At 37.6% G+C, this 20513-nt stretch overlaps 1 protein-coding gene across 4 annotated transcripts in view; it reads right to left on the bottom strand.

The window, feature by feature from the left end:
* Positions 1–20513, bottom strand: part of CFAP20DC (CFAP20 domain containing) — a 268931-nt gene that overhangs the window by 34143 nt on the left and 214275 nt on the right. For all 4 annotated transcript variants that reach the window (XM_081072082.1, XM_081072081.1, XM_081072079.1 and 1 more), the window contains one exon: positions 16196–16257. In XM_081072082.1, coding sequence (XP_080928208.1) covers positions 16196–16257 — 62 coding nt within the window. The remainder of the gene's footprint in view (positions 1–16195; positions 16258–20513) is intronic.

The following is a 20513-nucleotide window of genomic DNA, read 5'->3' as shown; positions in this document are numbered from 1 at the left end:
TGGGAAACCTTGCTTTAGTCAGATAAGGGAAATTCAGATAAGATTTCTGTCTGCATCTTTTGTAGCTCAAATATTTTCACTATAAAGTCATCTTTATATCAATTCTGGGGGTCTGAGAGAGTCCCCACAATTTATATTATGTTTTTGGGTGCACATATACATACACATTCCACTGGCCATATATCTAGGAAAGTAACTATTGGATTAAAGGATATGGTATGTTCAGCTTATGTACATGGTGCCAAAACAGTTTTCCAAAGTACTTGTTTTAATTTATACTCTCACCAGAAGTGTGAGAGAGTTCTAGCTCCTCCATAGCCTCAACAAACTTACTGATATTTTATATTTTAGCCATTGTAATGGGGTGTAGTAGAAGCACAGTACATTTCTTCTTCCACTCCATGGAATGCTTTTTACTTTCTTAGTAGTGTCCTTTAATAAATTCCTAATTGTAATATAGTCTAATTGATCAATATTTTCCTTTATGAAATGACACCTGTTTAAGAAATCTTTTCCTACCTCAAGGCCATGAAGCTATTCTTTGAAGTTGCCTTTTAGAAATTGGGTCGCTCCACATGGTAGTCAGAAGCCACAAGTAGCTGCTGAGCCCTTGAAATGGAGCTAGTCTGAATCGAGATTGGCTAAGAATATAAAATACACACCGGATTTCAAGGACTTAATATGAAAAAAAGAATGTAAAGTATCTCATTAATACAATATTTTATACTGATTGTGAAGAGACCAACAAACAACCACAATGGCATAAAGATTACTTTAAACTGAAAACATTGAAACAAATAGCAGATGCAGAAAGAAATCTTACCTGAAATTCCCTTATCTGACTTAAAACAGAGTTTTTTAAGTCAGCTGCTACGAACCCCCCACTCTGGGAAAGTCTTCAGACAGAGAAGCAACTGACTTAGCTATGGGACAATCCAAGAAATTGTGTAAACAAGCCTTATCAGAAACTTCAATCCTTTCCCCCTGAAGCCCCATCCTCCCACCACCCTTATCAAGCTGAGGTATGAACCCTTACCCCTGGCTGTTCAGAGGGCCACTCCTTACAGAATGCTTCCATATGTATGTGTAATAACCTTTTTCTCCTGTTAATGTGTTGTCAGTTAATTTACAACCACCCACACCCATCATTCAAACCTAAGTTGGAAGAGAAAATGTTTTCCTCCAGTTTAGTGGTTACCAGAGGGTAAGGGGGGTGGGGGGAGGGAGATGAAGGTAAGGGGGATCAAATATATGGTGATGGAAGGAGAACTGACTCTGGGTGGTGAATACACAATGGTATTTATAGATGATGTAATACAGAATTGTACACCTGAAATCTATGTAAATTTACTAACAATTGTCACCCCAATAAATTTAATAAAAAAAATTACATGTTGAAAGGATAATACTTTGGATATACTGGGTTAAATAAAATGTATTATTAAAAATAATTTTACCTGTTTTAAAAATTTTAAGTGTGATTACTAGAAAATTTTACATTACATAGGTGGCCCACATTCTATTTCAATTGGACAGTAGCTGGAGATGATGCTTTCTTCCTCTGGATGTGATTCCTTTGCTCTGGCAGGCAATTAGGGTGGGGTCAGAGGACCATCAATTATTAGAATGACTCAAAATAAATGTGTCTGGAATCCTCCAGAGACCTGGTCTATTTCCGGTTAATGCTTTTACTCCACATGTAGCACTCTGGAGTTTACTATGGCCCCATCTCTTCATAGGTCCAGAACGCCAATATTTGTCCTCCAAATACATAAAGCTGTTGAAGGATATATTTAGCCTCCTCTCAGCTGCTGCTTTCTGAAGTGGAATTTTTCGTGAGAAAAGTGGCACAATGTTCAGGCTGCCTCTCCTGGCTTCCCTTCCCCTGGAGCAAGGCTCTAAAATTCTCACTGCCTTGGAAGGTCTCCAATGGCTTCAATCAGACTATTCTCATATTTTGTCTGGCTTTCCTGGTTGTTTTCAGAGGGAAGTTCAGGGTGAAACAACTAAGTCTGCCATCGCCAGAGGCAAACTTATAGCAATTAATTTAAAAATATGTGTGCCTATCATTTAATATGGTAGGATTTTAATTATGGTTGATGTGGAGAACTGACTCAGGAATGTGGAGAATGAGCAGTCCTAATCTCACTTTAGTCAAGGAAGATTTTAGAGACGAGAGGGATGACCTTTAGAGTAGGAGACATTAGCAAGGTGATAATTTCAGGGTTAGGGAGTGTCATGTAAGGCTAGGAATACAGCCCATTTGGTAACCTAGCTGACTGAATAAATAATGCAAATGCTAGTTCAAATAGATTATAAATCATGTCCTTAGTCCAATTGGTAGTATTGATTGGAGTACCTTATTGATTTTAAGTTTACAGGTGGGCTCAAAGGGCAGGAAGATTGTGACCCACTAGCAATGTCTGCAGTGGATGAAGGATGGGGCATAGCTGCACATGAGTGTGAGTCATAGCATCCCAGAAACCATAAGCTACGATTGAATTATCATGCATCAAAAGTATGATAGAACTGGACTGCTTGAAAATTTAAAAAAATTAATCATGTAAGTGTTCTAAACATACTATCCCAAAATAATGTTGCATTGACATATTGATTATTTTTAGCTGAAGACACTTCAGAAACAGCAGATGCAGGAAGGGCTCTGACCTCCCCTTTTCTACCTAAAAGCAGGACATAAAATTTCCCATGAAGAAAATTCCTGGTACAGGGTACAACCAAATCAGCCCAGAGACAGCACCAAGAGGAATCTACAGAACAAACCTTACTAAAACAACTCATCTTCCATTATTTTCCCCCATATGTTTATCCTTCCACAGTGTGCCACCACTAAAAGCCTAAAACCCTTTTCCTTTGTCTTGTCATTTCTTTACAAATTTATTGTTCTGTGTTAAGATGTTCTGTGTTAAGATGCTACATAAGCTCCAAGTTCTAACCAGTCCTTTGAGTTACTCATCACTGAGTTTCTCCCATGTATATGTACACTGCACATATAAATAAAATTTGTATGCTTTTCTCTTGTTTATCTGCCACTTGTCAGTTTAATTTTCAGGTCCCAGCTGCAGAAGCTAGGAGGTTGGGCTAATTGGCTCCACTCAAATCAAGTGGACTTAGAAGGACAATACCACAGTGTGCTTGGAATTGGGGGAGCTTAGAATATTTGGCAAATCGTGTTAGTAACCACTGCAGACAATAAATATGTAAGGAAGCCAGAAAACATATAAACAACTTTTGCTGCAAGCATTTTGGGATTTTTACCAAGAAGAATAGACTAGTTGTTTACATTAGCTTGTTTACTTACCCCAAATTGAGAATATTAACATATTAGAAGAGGGAATTTTCATTTCTGGTCAAGATGGTGGAGTATGTAAACAATATATTCACCTCCTCCCATGATCACATCAAAATTACAACGAAACTACAGAACAACCACCATTGAGAATCGCCTGAAGTCTAGTTGAACCAAAGCCCTACAACTACAGACATACTGATCAAGCTACCTAGAGATTGGTAGGAGGGCAGAGACACAAAACGGGCTAATCCCAAACCCGCATGTGACCATTAAAATTTGGGAGGGATGTCACGGCTGCAGAGGTCCCCCTCTGAGGAGCGAGGGTTCCCAGTCCCACACCAGGCTCCCCAGCCTAGGGTTCCAGTGCTGGGAAGAGAAGTCCCTGTAACTTCTGGCTGTGAAAACCAGTGGAGATTGTGGCTGAGTGAAACGAGGGTGACTGCATTCCCAGGTTCTCTTAAAGGGATGACACATGGACTTACTTATTGATGGACTCATTTGTTCTGGGCTCCAGCGCTGGGGCAGCAGCTTGAAAGGTGCCAGGGACATACTGGGAGGAACTGGATTGTCGGGCTTGAGGATGAGGGCTAGAGGGGCAGCTTTCTCCCAGGTGGAGGAGCTGGCAGAAGCCAATGTTGCTTCGTTGAGGCCTCCCTCTTCCTGTATCTGAGTTTCCATCAACTGGCTAACACCTTTTGTCTGCCCCACCCACTTCTAGTGGCTTTTCCGTATAAATGGCTTGCCTTGGCTCCTGCTGCAAACTTCCTAAAATCTCTAAAAGGTTCACAAAACCCAAACAAGCAGCATCTAGCTTCAGTGTGTCTCGTACTTCTGGCTGACCAGCCCTAAACCCAGCACTAGCCACAGCTGGCCCTGGTTTGTGGCTTGGCCTCTCAAGGCACCTCAAAGCACAGCACGAGAGGCGGCCATCTCTTGCTTACTTTGTGGCTCATGCCAGATGGTCCCGGGCAGGGAACCAACTGTGGCTGAACTTGGCCTGCAGCGAATCCCCTCCCAGGAGGCTCTAGGGCTGGCAGGCCCAGTGGCCAGCTTCGGATTGGGCTGGAGCATCCCTTGGCCCCCTCCAAGGACGACAGACTCAAAGGGAAGACTGGGCAGGCAGCAGAGCCCCGCTAGAGCAAACCCTTCTCTGTAGGGTCAGTCCCTGTACAACAGCTTCTCCGCTGTGTCACAGCCAGTCCTTCACAACCAATCAGCTTGATGGTCAATCCCTCCCACTGATGTACAAACAGCAATCAAGTCTCAACCACAATGGCAGGGCACACAAAACCCAAACAAGAGACATACCTGGAACACCCGGCTCTGGTGATCAGGGAGACTGCACCACTGGGACCCACAGGACACCTACATAAGGCCATTCTACTAAGACTGGGAGACATACCAGCCCTACATAGAAACAAACACAGGGAGGCAGCCAAAACGGGGAGACAAAGAAACATGTCCCAAATAAAAGAACAGAAAAAGCTCTAGGAAAAGAACTAAACAAAATAGAGACAAGCAATCTACCAGACACAGAGTTCCAAACACTGGTTATAATGATGCTCAATGATCTCAGGGAGAACTTCAACAAAGAGATAGGAAACATAAAAATGGAGATAGAAAACAGGAAAAAGAATCAGTCAGAAATGAAAAATTCAATAACTGAAATAAAGAACACATTAGAGGAAATCAACAGTAGATTAGATGAAACAGAGGATTGAATCAACGATTTAGGAGATAAGGTAGCAGAAAACACCCAAAAAGTAAAAAGAATCCTCTCCCCCCCCAAAAATTAGGAGTTTAAGTGTCCTTTGGGAGAACATCAACCATACCAACATTCACATCATTGGGGTACCAGAAGGAGAAGAGAACAAGTAATTGAAAACCTATTTGAAGAAATAATGACTGAAAACTTCCCTAACCCAGTGAAGGAAATAGATATACAAGCCCAGGAAGTGCAGAGTCCTAAACAAGATGAACCCAAAGAGGCCCATACCAAGACACATCATAATTAAAATGCCAAAGGTTAAAATCAAAGAGAGAATCTTAAAAGCAACAAGAAAAAAAAAACAATTAGTTACCTACAAGGGAGCTCCCATAAGACTGTCAGCTGATTTCTCAATAGAAACTTTGCAGGCCAGAAGGGATTGGCAGGAAATATTCAAAGCAATGAAAATCAAGGACTTATAATCAAGATTACTCTACCAGCAAAGTTATCATTTAGAATGAAAGGATAAAGAACTTCTCGGAGAAGAAAAAGCTAAAAGAGTTAATTGCCACCAAACCAGTATTACAAGGAATGTTAGAGGGACTTCTTTAAGATAGAAAATAAAGATCAAAATTATGAATAATAAAATGGCAATAGCTACATACCTATCAACACTTACTTTAAGTGTAAATGGATTAAATGCTCCAATCAAAAGACATGAGAAGCCTGAATGGATAAGAAAACAAAACCCTTACACATGCCTAAAAGAGACTCACTTAAGGTTGAAAGACACACACAGACTGAAAGTAAAGGCACAGGAAAAAGATATTTCACGAAAATGGAAACAAAATAAAAAAGCAGTAGCAATATTTATAGCAATATTTATACAAGACAAAATGGATTTTAAAACAAAGGCTATAATAAGAGACAAAGAAGGACTCAGTGATCCTACTTCCTGGTATTTATCCAAAGAAACCCAAAATGCTACGTTGAGGGGACGTGAACATCCACATGTTCATTATAGCATTGTTTACAATGGCCAAGATGTGGAGGCAGCCCAAGTGTCTATCGATGGATGAATGGATAAAGAGGAGCTGGTACATATATACAATGTAGTACAATGGAATATTGCTTGGCCATGGAAGGGAATGGGTTCTCACCATCTACGGGGGCATGGATGGACCTACAGGGTATTGTGTTGAATGAAGTATGTCAGACATCGAAAGACAGATGCAATGTGATTTCCCTTGTATGTGGAATCTAAAGAACAAAATAAACAAACAAACAAAACAGAAACAAAGTCATAGATACAGAGAACATTTTGATGGTCGCCAGACAGGAGGAGGGTTGGGAATGGGTGAGAAAGGGGAAGGGATTAAGAAGGACAGATTGGTAGTTACACAGTAGTCATGGGGATGTAGGGTATAGAATAAAAAGCATAGTCAATAATAATTGTAATAACTATGTATGGTGTCAGATGGTTAGTAGATTTATTGGGGTGATAGGTGGGAGAAGGGGTGGGGGACAGGGTGAAAAAGGTGAAGCCATTAATAAGTACAAATTGGTAGTTACAAAGTAGTCATGGGGATGTAGGGTATAGAATAAGGAACATAGTCAATAATAATTGTAATAACTATGTATGGTGTCAGATGGTTAGTAGATTTATTGGGGTGATAGGTGGGGGACAGGGTGAAAAAGGTGAAGGCATTAATAAATACAAATTGGTAGTTACAAATTAGTCATGGGGATGTAAAGTAAAGCATAGGGACTATAGTCAATGATGTGGTAATAACAATGTATAGTGACTGGTGGATACTAGACTAGTCGGGGGGATCACTTATGAAATTATATAGATGTCTAACCACTATAAGGTACATCTGAAATTAATATAAAATAATATTGAATTTGAACTGTAATTGAAAAATTAAAAAAGGGGGGGAAAGGAGAATGGGAATAAGGGGTTCAAATTTCCAGGTATAAAAGAAATAAGTCATGGGTACAGCCTAGGGAATATAGTCAATAATATTGTGATAGTGTGGTACGGTGTCAGATGGTCGCTGGACTTATGGTGATCACTTCTTTAGGTATATAAATGTTGAATAATTATTGTGTACACCTGAAACTAATATAATATTGTCAGTTAGCTATGTTTCAATAAAAATCTTAAAAACATACTAGGAGAAATGTACAAAACATGCTAAATTCTGAAAAAAGTCTTCACTGTGTATGTAAAACACAATTTGAATGATAATTATGTCTGGGATTCAAGCCCTGGGCATGACATATTATATGCATACTTGCACTTGGGTTACATATAAGTGTTTAGATAGAAAATGTAATATTTTATTCCTTTACAAGTTTCATTGTACCTAATTATGTAAAACCATCATTGGTGAGCTAAGAGAAGATAATATGAAACCACTCAAGCCATATATCAGGTTTTGAATATTAAGTTATAGAAAAAAACCCATTTAAATACATTATAGAAATTTGATTCTGAAAATTCTTGGCAATGCCAGTCCATCATTGTCAAATTAACTAAAAGCGTGCTATTCAAATCCCAAATTTATTTATATAAAAATGTAAACCTCTTTAAAAGTTTTGCTTTCTGATAATATTTATAATAATATAAAATCCAACAAGTAATTCACCTTATTTCTTGCTATGACCCAGAGTACTCAATTCAAATTTGAACTACTTTTATCCACTATCTATGGGAAAATATAGTTATTTTATTCATAAGTACTCTGTGATCTCAACTACAAAACTACAAAACTGCAATGCAAATACATAGACAAATTAGTAATATCCATGAAGTGTTTTACTGGAAATGGTTGTGAGAAGATAACAATTTCTTGTTCTAAGTGATTTAAACGCCCAGAAAAAAAAAATAAACGTGGTGTTTGTGGGCTTAAAACATAATTAAAATTTGTATTCAAATGCTAGTTTAAGAAAAAACTGATTTTAAAAGCCAATGATATTTCCTGTAAGGTCATTGCTGTGATATTTTAAATGGTGCTTTTTTTTTCTATTTTGAAAGCTACATATTTTAATAGAGAATGGTCCAAAATGTTTTTAAGGTCAAACTGGAAATATGTTGATGATTTAAAAATGCAAGCAAAGTGCTTTATTATATTATACCACCAGAGTGTTATTGTAGTTTAAAAATATCATTAAATCAGCACAAACCCACACTTATCATTTCCTGCACATTTTTCACACTGAGCTGCCTTCTGACTATGAGTAATCTGTTAATCTGCTCTTCGCCTCACAATTCGTCAAAGTGACAGATTCATTCCTTCTCTAATACATAATATCTTCATTTACTATATGCCTTGCTGCATCTTTCTTTTTTGCTAGCACTGAAATTTAGAAAATCACAAGTAAATTTAGAGAATGTCACAAGGGTAGTTGTTTTTGTTTGCTTCCCATTTTTTCCATTATTCCAGCAGGAGAAACTAAAGCTTTTCTGGACTCTTAATATGAGTTAATAGTATTTCCAAAATGAAGGCAATTTCAGATTTCACTAAAGGCGTCGTTAAAGAGGTCAGAAGAGGGAATATAATAAAATACAAAGTAACTGCACCCTTCCTTCCCTACGTCAAAACACTGACCATAACAGAATTTTCTTCCAATGCTACTGGGCAGTTAATAGATTGTCACCTTCCACTTCCAACCTCTAGGTGGAAAGAAAAAGATACCATTAAAAAAAAAAGAAAACGAAAAGAAAAAAATATTCATCCAGTAGTTTAGGAATGAATTTCCTAAAAAGACGGAGCATGAACACCACTACTTGATTGAAAGCCCCACTGTGATTTTATTTAAACTAAGAACTTCATTTTTATCACGATGTTGACTGATCTCAGTTTCTAGATCTTTGCAATTTTGATAATACAAATGGTTTTGCTGTTTAAAAATTGTTTGCTGTTAATTCAGCAGAAGATATTTTACTCTCCCCTCCTTTCTTGCTTTGATTCTGTTGCTTATTAGCCTTTAATTTCTGTATATAGAGAATGAAGATCGCCTCTCGGCCTTTTGGCTAAGATCAAGTGTGGAGAATGAAGAACTGAAAAATACGAGAATATGTCAAATTCTAGCGAGATTTCTCCCATTTTAAATAAAGCACACCATCTACAAATCATCATTTGGCTGCACTTGTTACTGATCCACGTGTTCACATCATAAAACAAAGGTCACGACTGTTAACCTCAAGGTCAAAAGCAAAGAAGTGTTTACAGTAAAATATGAGAAGCTGCCTTCTAACCAGTCTCGTTTCAGCACATATGGATATATTTTTTTCAAGCATACACCCAACACCAAATGGCATTTTCTTACCGAGCACCAAATTGCATCTGATTTGTCTTAATCAATAGCATGGAGCTAAAGGCTTTTTCAAAAAAATCAATGGACAAGAAAGAGTCAATAGAACAATAATGTTAGTGTTAATTCAATCAAATCAGTTATAAGTTGTTTGCCTTTTCTCTTTTAAGTCATTTTAAAGGGGCTGGACCTTTGACATGCATGGTATTTATTACACTGAGTGGGTTTTTATGCGGTAATGAACAACAAAATATGAAGCTGTAAACTCTGGTAAACATAACATCGCTTGAGTGAAAAATTATGTGTTTTAACTTTAATCAATTTCAAAATATAATGTTTTCCATTTACAAGAGAAACGAAAGAATTACCGGGAAGTAAAACCAACTGCCAACAAAAGCAGAGCCTGTGAGAGGGCACAGGTTGGAAAGGCTGTGATTTTTCCGTGCCAGGCTTGGTACCAGCTCCTGGGCACCTTTCCTAAAACATTCACACACTGCTTTGATGATGTGCAATGAGGACTGGCCCGTGCTGGAAGTTTGAAAGCTCACTAAAGGCACATTAAAGCCATGCCCTGCACGTAGGAGGTGCTTCAAAAATACTCACAGAACGTTGCTGAGGGTATGAACTGCAACACACTTTCAGTCCTTCGCTGCTGTTGTGGTTCCTTGTTTAAACAACAAGGGAAGTTATCCTGTGCGAGGTTACAAAATGAAGGATGAGACAGTGCTTCTACGTATGAGACTGGCGGTGGCCATTTAACCATAATTACGGTCTTCCGTTTCTTAGGCTCACGTCATTATCCTGGACCTCAGCCTGAATTCCCTCCCTGCCCCCCCCCTCAGATAGAATAGAGGTGAATGTTATAAACTGGAATTAGTACTTCGACTTTTTAAAGGCGCTCATTACTCTAGAAGAGGAAGCTGAATCTTTTAATTAAAAGCAGAAACTGTAAAATGTTAGAATGGTAAATAATTGCTTCGGTAATTACCTTCTTTACCCTGGATTCTGCGCCAAAGGTAATCTGAGTTCATCATCTGGACGGATAACAGTGAGTGGGGAGGCCTGGGTAATTGCGGGAGCCACACATTCTGCTAGTTAAAAATGCTAAGGTTCTTCAGGGATCCATCATTTCAGACACAGGAGCTTTGGGGAGGTGGAGGAAGAAGATGCAATCTGTTGTTCTGAAACTCATGGAAATAGGTTGCATAAGTTTTTGTAATTCTGGAAAACATGACAATCGCTAAAATATTGATGAGTATTTCTCCAGCCCTAATGGCTTAATACTCTCTCATGGAGCACAGATAGAAAAGTAGGGGACTCAGGTTGAAGTGCTCAGTCCCAGAGAGACCTGGTCAGAAAGCAGGTAAACATCTCAACTGAGAAACCGGAGAGTGGGGTCAGCTGAAGCTCAGGCAGAGAGGGCCATAGTGAACAAGTGGAGAGAGCAAAGCAAAATAAACCAGCCGTCAGGTGGGCAGGATAGCACCCAGTCCTCTGCGGTGATGGCTAGTTAGGGCTTGGGACAGGGTAATTGGAGCAGGTAGGCAATCTAACAGGCTCTGGTAGAAAAAATGACCAGAATCAGGACTAAGCGTGGGCTGGACAGGCCAAGTGCCAAGAGCAGAGGAGGCGAGAGAAGTGATGGGGGCAGGGACCATCAGCTGCCCAACTCTGTTGGTGAATTGTGGGATTCTTTGGAACCCAATGGGAATGGTGCTCCCCCAAGTTGTACAGGGCATGGTCCTAAGTTCAGAGTGGTCAGAGGTGAGAAGCAGGATGATTCTTCAGGGATTTGGTTTGCTATCAGGGGTACCTTTAGCTCAGGTTTTCTCTGGGGAGGTGCTAGAGAACCTAGAGAAGCCATTCTGAGCCTGGTCTTTGCTGTAGACTGTGGAGGAAAGGGGCCCAGCTGAGTCTCTTCATTCTGTTGCTTATTAGCCTTTAATTTTTAAAGTCTATTGTAAAGGTAGGTCAGTGGACTGCACACCTCTCTGGGAACAGGAGGGGCACGGAGTCACTTGAATTTAAGAGGGCACCAGCAACAGAGGCTCTCTGTTCTCTCTCTCTCTCTCTCTCTCTCTCTCTCTCTCTCTCTCTCTCTATATATATATATATATATATATATATATATATATATATATATATATACACACACACACAGACACACACACACACACACAGACACACACACACACACCAGTTAATCAGGAAATTCTCTGTTGTACTTCGGTCTGAAGGAGGAATATTTGTTAAAAATTCAGCTTACTTCTTTTAAAATGATCCAAAAAACTTAATCATCTGAAGAGGAACATGACATGCAATTTCTGTATTTAATTTCATTTATTTATACATTTTTCTCTTTTGTGTTGGTCAGACAAAAACGTAACCCATAGAGAAGCCCATTAAGCTGAGTCCTGACAATTGGAGCGAAAAGAAAAATGAAGCCACTGTGATCAGTCCAGACTAGTGCTTGTAGGTTACGATGACAGGCCAGCTTGCCTCAGTCAGGCCAGCTGAGCCAGCATGAACCAGGGTCAGCGGTTATTAATCATTTGTCAACGTCTTCAGGGCTTTATCAGATAATTATAGTTATAAGTATGTTTATATCAGAAAAACATGTGGCAAAGCTGCAAAAGATTCAAGCCCTAACACAATCTGCACTGACATTTAAAAAAATACAGATAAGCGATAAATCATAAAGCAAACATTTTAGAAAACCATGCCTTTCATCACTGGGCATTCTAGAATTATTTTCTGTACTGTTTATTTCCCTAAATATTTAGAACCTTATAGAGCTTTAGACAACCTTTCCTCTTAACCCTCATTTTCCAATGAGTTGTAAAAATAGCAAGTAAATCGTTTGAAAAGAAAGACTGGTTATATACTCCATCCATACGAACAGACAACTAGAATGTAATCACAGCTTATTTTACAAAACCCATTCTTGAGCAAAAATATCTTGAGCTGTTCCGAAGAATCTACATAAACACATCTATAGATGTGCCTAAGGGACAGCTCTAAACTCCACAAACCAATAGATGGCATTTAAAAATAAATGACTGAAGGCTGCAAACAGCATCCATTTTGCTCTGTTTGGCAGAATGTAAGTTTTCATGTTAGGAAACACTTCTCAGCATGAATGGACTGTGAAATTGTTTCCTCTTACCCAACACTCCTCTAAAATGTATTAGATTATATTAGCCATTTCTGCACCCTGTCATAGAGGCTGTCAGCGCCCCAAGAGGCAATGTGCATGGACACTGGAGGTAAGGGCCCAGCATGAGATGCTGCCTCAGTGTCAGTCAGAAGGTTAAGAAAAAATAACGGGAAATACCACACCCATGCCTAACAATGCAAAGGGAAACGGCTTTGTTGTAAATCTAGACATGCAAGGGAATATGACGAAGTAAAGCGCGTGTATTTCAATTCCCAGATTGTAAACATCTCAGGAAGTGATTACCATTGTATCTCACCTCTATCCAATGTCAAGCACTGCTCTATGAGTGTAAGTGAATTCTTTTCCTCTGAGGAAAACACTGTATAAACAGATGCAGTGTTTTAGTGATTTTCGTCTTAGAGTGGACTCTTCAAAACCCAAATCTGCCTGCCTTATGGAATGCATACTATCTGCAACTTCAATCATAAATGCAAAAAACTAGGGCATGTTGCAGAAATAAAAAATTTTCCAGAATAAAATGTAAATGAAGGAACTTTGGAGATATTGGTTGTGGTTACATTAGCAAAGCTAATTGAAAGTTAACTCTAGATATGTATGTGTGTAGGTATAAGTTAAACAATATAAAAATCTTAGGTTCTTATGTCTCTGGATATTGTAGATATTTCACCGAAACTCATGTGGCCATTTCACCTCTCCAAGGGCACCATCAAGCTCTCCTCTCAGTGGACCTGCATGTGCCCATATCACCACACCATGATGTTTGCATTCCTGTGATCACTCTAATCACAACACTTAATTCATGAAATCAAGAGCCTACCTGCTTCTCATTTACTGTTCAGAGCCTCTGTATGCTGAACGTTAATACAGTATTCAGGTTAGATGCTTTTTTATTCATGAGGGTAGACTTACAGACTTATCTTTTCAGTCCTGATATATATTTTTTCATATTCATCATCAGTATCTTTTAACTTTAAAATTTAATTTTAAAGTCTTTTATTTTAGAGTCTGAAACATGGAATACTATTTGTAGGAAATATAATAAATAAAAATCTTAAGAAGAATCATAGTTTTCAATTTTAAGTTAAATTATGTATATTACATGATTCAATTTATCACATTTTTATATGATGATCTATGCTGACCTCATAATTTTATCATTGTCTCTATTTATGGCCCAGTAATGCCTTTCTGCCAATTCTCCAAGCTGCAGAATTTGTGAGCCAAGAGCCAAGCCATGTAATCTGCAGGTGTCCTGAACAGCTATATAACAGTGTTCTAGAAAACTGGTGGGTAACCTGCTAGCAAATAGGATTAATGGCATTTTATTTTTTGCTTTAGAATTTGGCCTTTTATTTTATTATGTAAAATGCAAATTAATTTTTCCTAAATGAATGGACATTTAATTGGTTAAATAAAATATTCTATTTAGTTAGTGAATTTTCTTATATTCTATCTTGGATAATTAAATTTTAAAGGAGATATTTAAAGTCACATACTACCATTTCTAAATATTAATTAATTAATTCATGAATCCATCCAATATTATAAGTATGTTTTCTATATAGGGCAGTGTTTCCTTCAATAGTGAAACTGGTTTCCATCTGTAAAGTCTATAATGAGTCTCATCAAAGTCACAGAATCTAAAACTGGGAATGACTTCAGAGAGCATGTAACTCAAATCCTTTCCTTTATACATGAGGGTGTTCATATGATGAAGTCTGGGCATGTAGAGAGGTTTCTCTGAGATCATTTACCAGGTTAGTAGCAGAATTAGGAGGAGAATTAGGTTCCCCTTCTTTTATTCAAACAAAAGGTTCCACTTTTTGACACGTCTTACTATAACTTTCATTTGTTCAGACTTCAAATTCTGACTTTGTTATAATTTCAACCAAAGTTGTATTTCCAGTTACCTTGAAAGTTTACTCATATATAGATAAAAAGATTTTGTTAGTCAAATCTAGATGAATTGCATGATTGCATGAGACATATTCACATATCGAGAGATAACTGATTTTAAGAATGTTAACATACCTTTTTATATATACTGAAATTATAATCTCAAATTTGAACTTATTATGGTATTTACTTATGATAGTAACAATTCCCCCTACTAGATAACATGAAAGAATGACCAGATCAAGTGTATAGACCAGGAATACTTAGAAGAGATTACTAATAAAGAACATTTACTCTCTACATCATGAATATTACGGGCCCCATTAAAAGTCCTGTAAACCATGTAGGTGGTGTCCTGGCAGCCATGTTAGTTTTACATGGATTTGATTTGCTGTTCATTGCTGATTGGACCAGAAGTGGATACTTGGCCCAAGCTAGGCCAATCACATTCTCTTTCCTGGAAAGTAGGAACTGGGATTCAAACAGCTATCACTCTCTCTGGATCCCGAGCTATGATGCTGTTGTTCAGACAAAGCCTGCCAGCCTCGGCATGTATTTTGAACTGTAATATGTAAACTTAAGAGCTGTCAGACAGCCATATGTGACTGGGAAGCAGAAAAAGCTGGTGCTCAGAGAGAAGAATGGATCAGACAAGAGGGAGCAAGCAAAGATGGAATGAGGATTATTTCCAGTTCCTAGTTTTAGGCTCCTCCTGAGGACTGGCTGCTCCTGGGTTCCAGGATATAGCCCTATGTTCTTATTTAACAAATCCTTGCTTGTCTCTCTCTCTCACAAATTGTTTTTGGTATGTGCAACCAATGAGTCTTAATTCAGACACTGTGTAACAGATATCACACTCTCTCTGGATCCCAAGCTATGATGCTGTTGTTGGCGTTTTGGTCCATTCCGTGGGACAAGTTGCAGTGCAGGTGAAAGAGCTTGATAATGAGATGCATTACAATAAGTAAGACCCTGTGCATGGAGCTCAAGATAAACCGATTTTTAATAAATTCCTAGCATATAATAAATAGTAGTAAAGTAATACTGATTTATACTGATCAACTAGCTTATTTTGTGATGTATTAGAAAGCCATGATACTAGGTAGATACTGCATTGACTTCGAAACTGAAATTCAGATTTCCTTGTCCCTAATGAGCCCAAGATAATGAGGTTTTTCTGACATACTGACAAATCACTCATATGTCAATGACATTTATGCAATAATGAAATACTTTTTAGATTATGAACTTTTGAAATTATAAAAAGGAGAATGGCCATTTAAACTTGTATAGGCTATCTTGAAAATTTTAAAGGCACCAAGTTATATTAAAAAGATTCATGCCTCAAATATACTTAACATCAAATGCCGATTAAAATGAAATATCTATGCAAATAGAATAATAATAAATGAATTAATATTTCAAGAGAGCTTGTTATGTGCCAGGAACTGTGCTAAGAATTTTTCATGCATTAGTTCATTTGCTTGTTCCCAAAATACTATGAGGAAATAATTAAGCCTGAATTAAATTGAGTCAAACGAGTTGCTCGAAGTCCCACATCTGGTAAAAGGTGGAGGTGCTCTTTACACCTGGGTAGACTGTTAACCACTACACCATTGCCTGAATAAGAAAAGTAGACTAAACTCAGCCTTCAAAAAAGAAAAAGAAAAAACTTTGGCAAGCTCTTTGGAAGTTTTGGAAAACAATTCCATGAAACTAAGAGAAATGCACAATCTTCTAACTAATCTGTAAAAAAATAATTTAGATTATTAATAATTCTTACCGGGGGTTAGAAGGAGAAGGTGGATTCATTTCTTTCTGATAGTGACGACCCTGGTTGACTGGCTGTAAAAGACAAAACATTTGTGAGGTACTAATCAGCATAGTGCTCTTTACATATACTTACGCATGCACTCTCCTTACTGTAATTTTTTTCCTGAGAAACAATCTGCAAGAAAGGGCTGGTTTACTTTATAGGAGAGTTGAAAGCTGGTGGGGAGATGCAGCGTATAACAAAGTGGTATATGTGAGAAAACATTTGTTATTTTAATGGCCATTCATTGGACTCAATAGCATCCAAGGTGTAATCAAAGTTCATGTGTGGAATCTTCCTCCTTGTGGAATTTTTATGCTGTTAACATTGGTTAATATTTCCAGATACAGCAAAACAAAACAGGATATATCAACGGAACTAATGTTGCATGGCTAGTTGCATAATCAGCAATAACCCGGAGACCAGGAGATACAGAATATATATTTAAGTTTGCAAGGATAACTTCTGTTCTCATTAACAGAATTACTTAAACATGTAAATCTTAGGTCAAGGTGGTCATTTCCCCCAAGTGTATACTAAAACCTTAAGCATTAATCAACAAACTGAAAAAAGTGATGGAAATACCTAACAAAAATGTGAAATCTTAATTTTTCTCTCTACAAGAAACATTTAAATTACTATTTCAAAACATAGCTAAACAACTACATCCCATGTAAGCCTTAACTTGCTTCCATTGGAACTTGATGTTTTACGGTCGTTCTACAAAAGGAGAAAATTCCATTATATCTGACACAAATTCTCTTTTGGAACATCAGCTCAAAGTAGTTTTCCTATGTGGTTAACAACCATGTAATTGTAATATGAAATCATTTTTAACGTTCTCATTTTATTGCAAGTTGGAATTTGGTATACGTTTTTGAATTGCATTTAAAGGGCTTCAGTTGGTTCCTTACCTAATGGGTCTGGCATTAAGGTTTTCTCACCCATCATATGACCCCACAGTGCTGACCTCGACCTTGAAAAACAGTGTAGCCCTTGGTGCCTGTGCATACAGAGCACATATTCCTTATTTTAATGGGTCCTAAAATATTAATGATATGGGTGATGGGAATTCTTTAGAGTAAACTGTCTTCCTCTATAAATAATCTCTTGGAAGTATTCCTTTAATTTAAATCAAACACCCTGTCTGATAATCACAGTCACTTAGCCTGATGATCCGTGATGCACCATGAATATAAATGTACCCAGATACTTTGGTAATTGAACCGATATCAATGCATCACCATTTCAGTAATAAGAAACAACAGCTGGGAGAATGGTGGAAGGAAAAACATGTCAGAAGACATATTTGATCTCACTGGAGAAATAAGACTTGTAGCAATTTGCAAGTGAAATTTAGTTTTATGATTTAGGCTGTATTATTTCACAGCAAAAAAGGATTAGCAAGCTAAGTGTCTAACAGGTTCTGTAGACCAACTCACGCTGATGCAGAAATACTTCCGATAGTACATTCATTGGCATTTGTCCAGTATTTCGGCTGTACTCAGGGCCTTCAGTGAGTGGACTAAATAAATAAATAAATAAATAAATATATAAATAAATAAATAAAAATAGTCTATTTACTTTCAGAGGCATCGCAGTCCTGATATTCTGCCAAGTTTCAATTTTCTTAAATTTATACCATTAATTCTATTTACACCCGTCCCCAACCCCCTCATTCCAAATTGTCTTACTCCAACCTCTGGAGAAGAGAAATAGTTACAGAATCCTATATGGTTTGTGACTCAGCTATCAGTTAGACTACATAGACTGACCCTTTCCATGTTTGCTCATGTTTCTATAAAACAGACTCAAGGATACAAGGAGCAAAAAGGAACACAGTTAATAAAAGATTCACATTTATAATGATTTTTACGTGTTAGAAAAAAAACCAATCAGTGGAAACTTTTTGTAGTAAGGATTGCAGACATGAATAGATAGAAAGGTAAATAAAAATATTCAGGTAAAATAATTGTAGGCAATGTAACTTAGTCTGAATATCTGATTCCTTAACTTAATTTGTACTATTGAAAACTAATGACCAAGTTGTTACTCCAAAATATTTTATTCAATAACTAACTTAAATTTAATAATAGCAGCTCATGGCAGAGCATTCTGACTTACACATATAACTGCTACAAACTGACTTATAAACCTTGGCTGCTAATGACTCAGCTGGGGAAGGCTGCAAGTCTTGCTTTGGAGTTGGTGCCATACAAAATTGGCTGGCCTCACTTCCCTTTCTCTGTACATGTCTCCTAACGTCATAATCAGACTCAGGGACAGGAAGAGATTATGGGAATGATGCATCCAAAGAGCTCTTTTAGGATATTTCAGTTCCCTTAATTTTGCTTTGATGCTTTGAAAAAGCAGAGCTTTCACTTGGACGAGGTCTGTTTGCTTTCCTAGGCCCAAATCAGAATGAATGAGAATGTGCCTAATGGTTTCTAAAAGCTCTCTGAACATGGTGGGGAGAATCCGATAGGCTGTCTGAAGCCAGATGTCCCCATCCACAAATGGAAACAGATCTGCTTCCATACACAGGCAGCAGTAAACCTACTTCTACTACTACTCAGTGGGTAACATCCTGTGAAAGCACCAGTTAAAAAAATAACATTGATTTTTCAATTTTGGAATTCAGCTATATTTAGAGAATACCATAAGAAGCAGCAGCAGAGACATAGCCACAGATATTTACAAATGACTATGACAATAAATAATAATAATAGTAGCAGTAACTGATATTTATTGAGCACGTACTTTTGTGTAAAACCCTTGGTAGATATTACTTTGTTTGGTCCTCACAGTAATTCTATGAAACAGATAGGATTAACAACATTTAACAGAAGAGGAAATTCAGACACTGGATTTAACCCAAGGTCATACCAATTAGGAAAGAGTGCAGCCAAAATTTGAACCCAGGCAGCCTGGTTCTACAGTTCACCCTCTTAATCACTAGGCTGTAATGCTTAATCAAGGTTGGGGGCTCACCAAGAGTGGTGAATACCTAAGTTTCTGAATAACAAGTGTGACAAAGTAACTTCAGCTTATGTCAGGAATAAAACAGTGGTCCTGAAATACATTTATTGGAAATATAGAAGACTAACTCCTTACCAAAAATTAAATTCATTTGATTTTATTCTGATGACATGTTACTATATATTTAAAATTAAATAAAGTAAGTTTTTCTACGTTGCTAAATTTGGGACCAACATAGGATATAACAGACAATACTCTGAGAATGAGAAAAGTTTATTTCATGAGGTCACTTTCATAGTCACTAAACAGAGAACAACTTGCACATTTCAGATAGCTCAGATATTACACTGACTCTAATATCAGTTTTACGTATATCATTTCTATAGTGGTATAAGACATCTGCTCATCTGATTTATCTGCAGTTTAGCACAATCAACTTACTTACCTTCTTAGTTCAGGAGGATTAAAAGAAAACTCATTATACCTAAAGGCAGCTGAGAAGTTAATGAATCCGTAGATCAGAACGAATTAAGACCTATGAACTATAAAGAGCCTGAAATGCCAATATATTATATATTGGATACACGTCAGCCAGCAATCATGTAAAATGCTGATATGCTGATGAGCAAAGAAACAGGACAGATCCTAGACACTTTGGATTTTGTCCTTTTGGTGGCGCTGTTGCCATGCACTAGTGTCGGGAAAACCCCACTCACAAAACATTAATTACCACGGAGCACAAAAGATTTGCTTTTCCATGATCAAACCGCTAGCAATTTTGGGGTGAGGGAGAGAAGAAAAGGCTAAATAAAAGAACAGGAGGTAAGATAATCTTGCCACGTTAAAAGGTAGACAATATTTTCATGTTGTTATGTAAAACCTATGAAAATGGTAATAATGTTGCATGGCTAATCAAGACCACAAATAACTTGTCTGAGAATCGCACCACACGCTTGAAATTGTAAGTGCATTTTGCCTCTTTGTTTCTCCAAATGTTATGCTCTGCAATGTGCCATTGCTGGATGCACGTGATGTGCGTTTTTTAAAAACAAGCTGAGGAGACTAACGTGGTTGATATTAGGTTGTGGGAAATCTTAACTTGACTGGAATGATGGCTGAGGCATGCTTTTCTTGAGTCTGGGTTAGAGGTGGGACAGAGAAATAAACAAAAGTGTTTATTTATAAAGCTCTGAGGGGGTCAGTCTGGATTCTAATGGTTAAGCTTACATCAAAACAAGAACAAGAGAACTTCTGCTCACTCTTATGCCTCAGTGGTCCTAAAAAAGGGAAATGCCCTAGAAATCTTTTC

Source organism: Rhinolophus hipposideros (assembly GCF_964194185.1).
Source record: "Rhinolophus hipposideros genome assembly, chromosome: 14".
NCBI lineage: Eukaryota > Metazoa > Chordata > Mammalia > Chiroptera > Rhinolophidae > Rhinolophus > Rhinolophus hipposideros.
The sequence above is the reverse complement of the archived record's forward strand: the minus strand, read 5'-3'. Positions and strand labels throughout refer to the sequence as shown.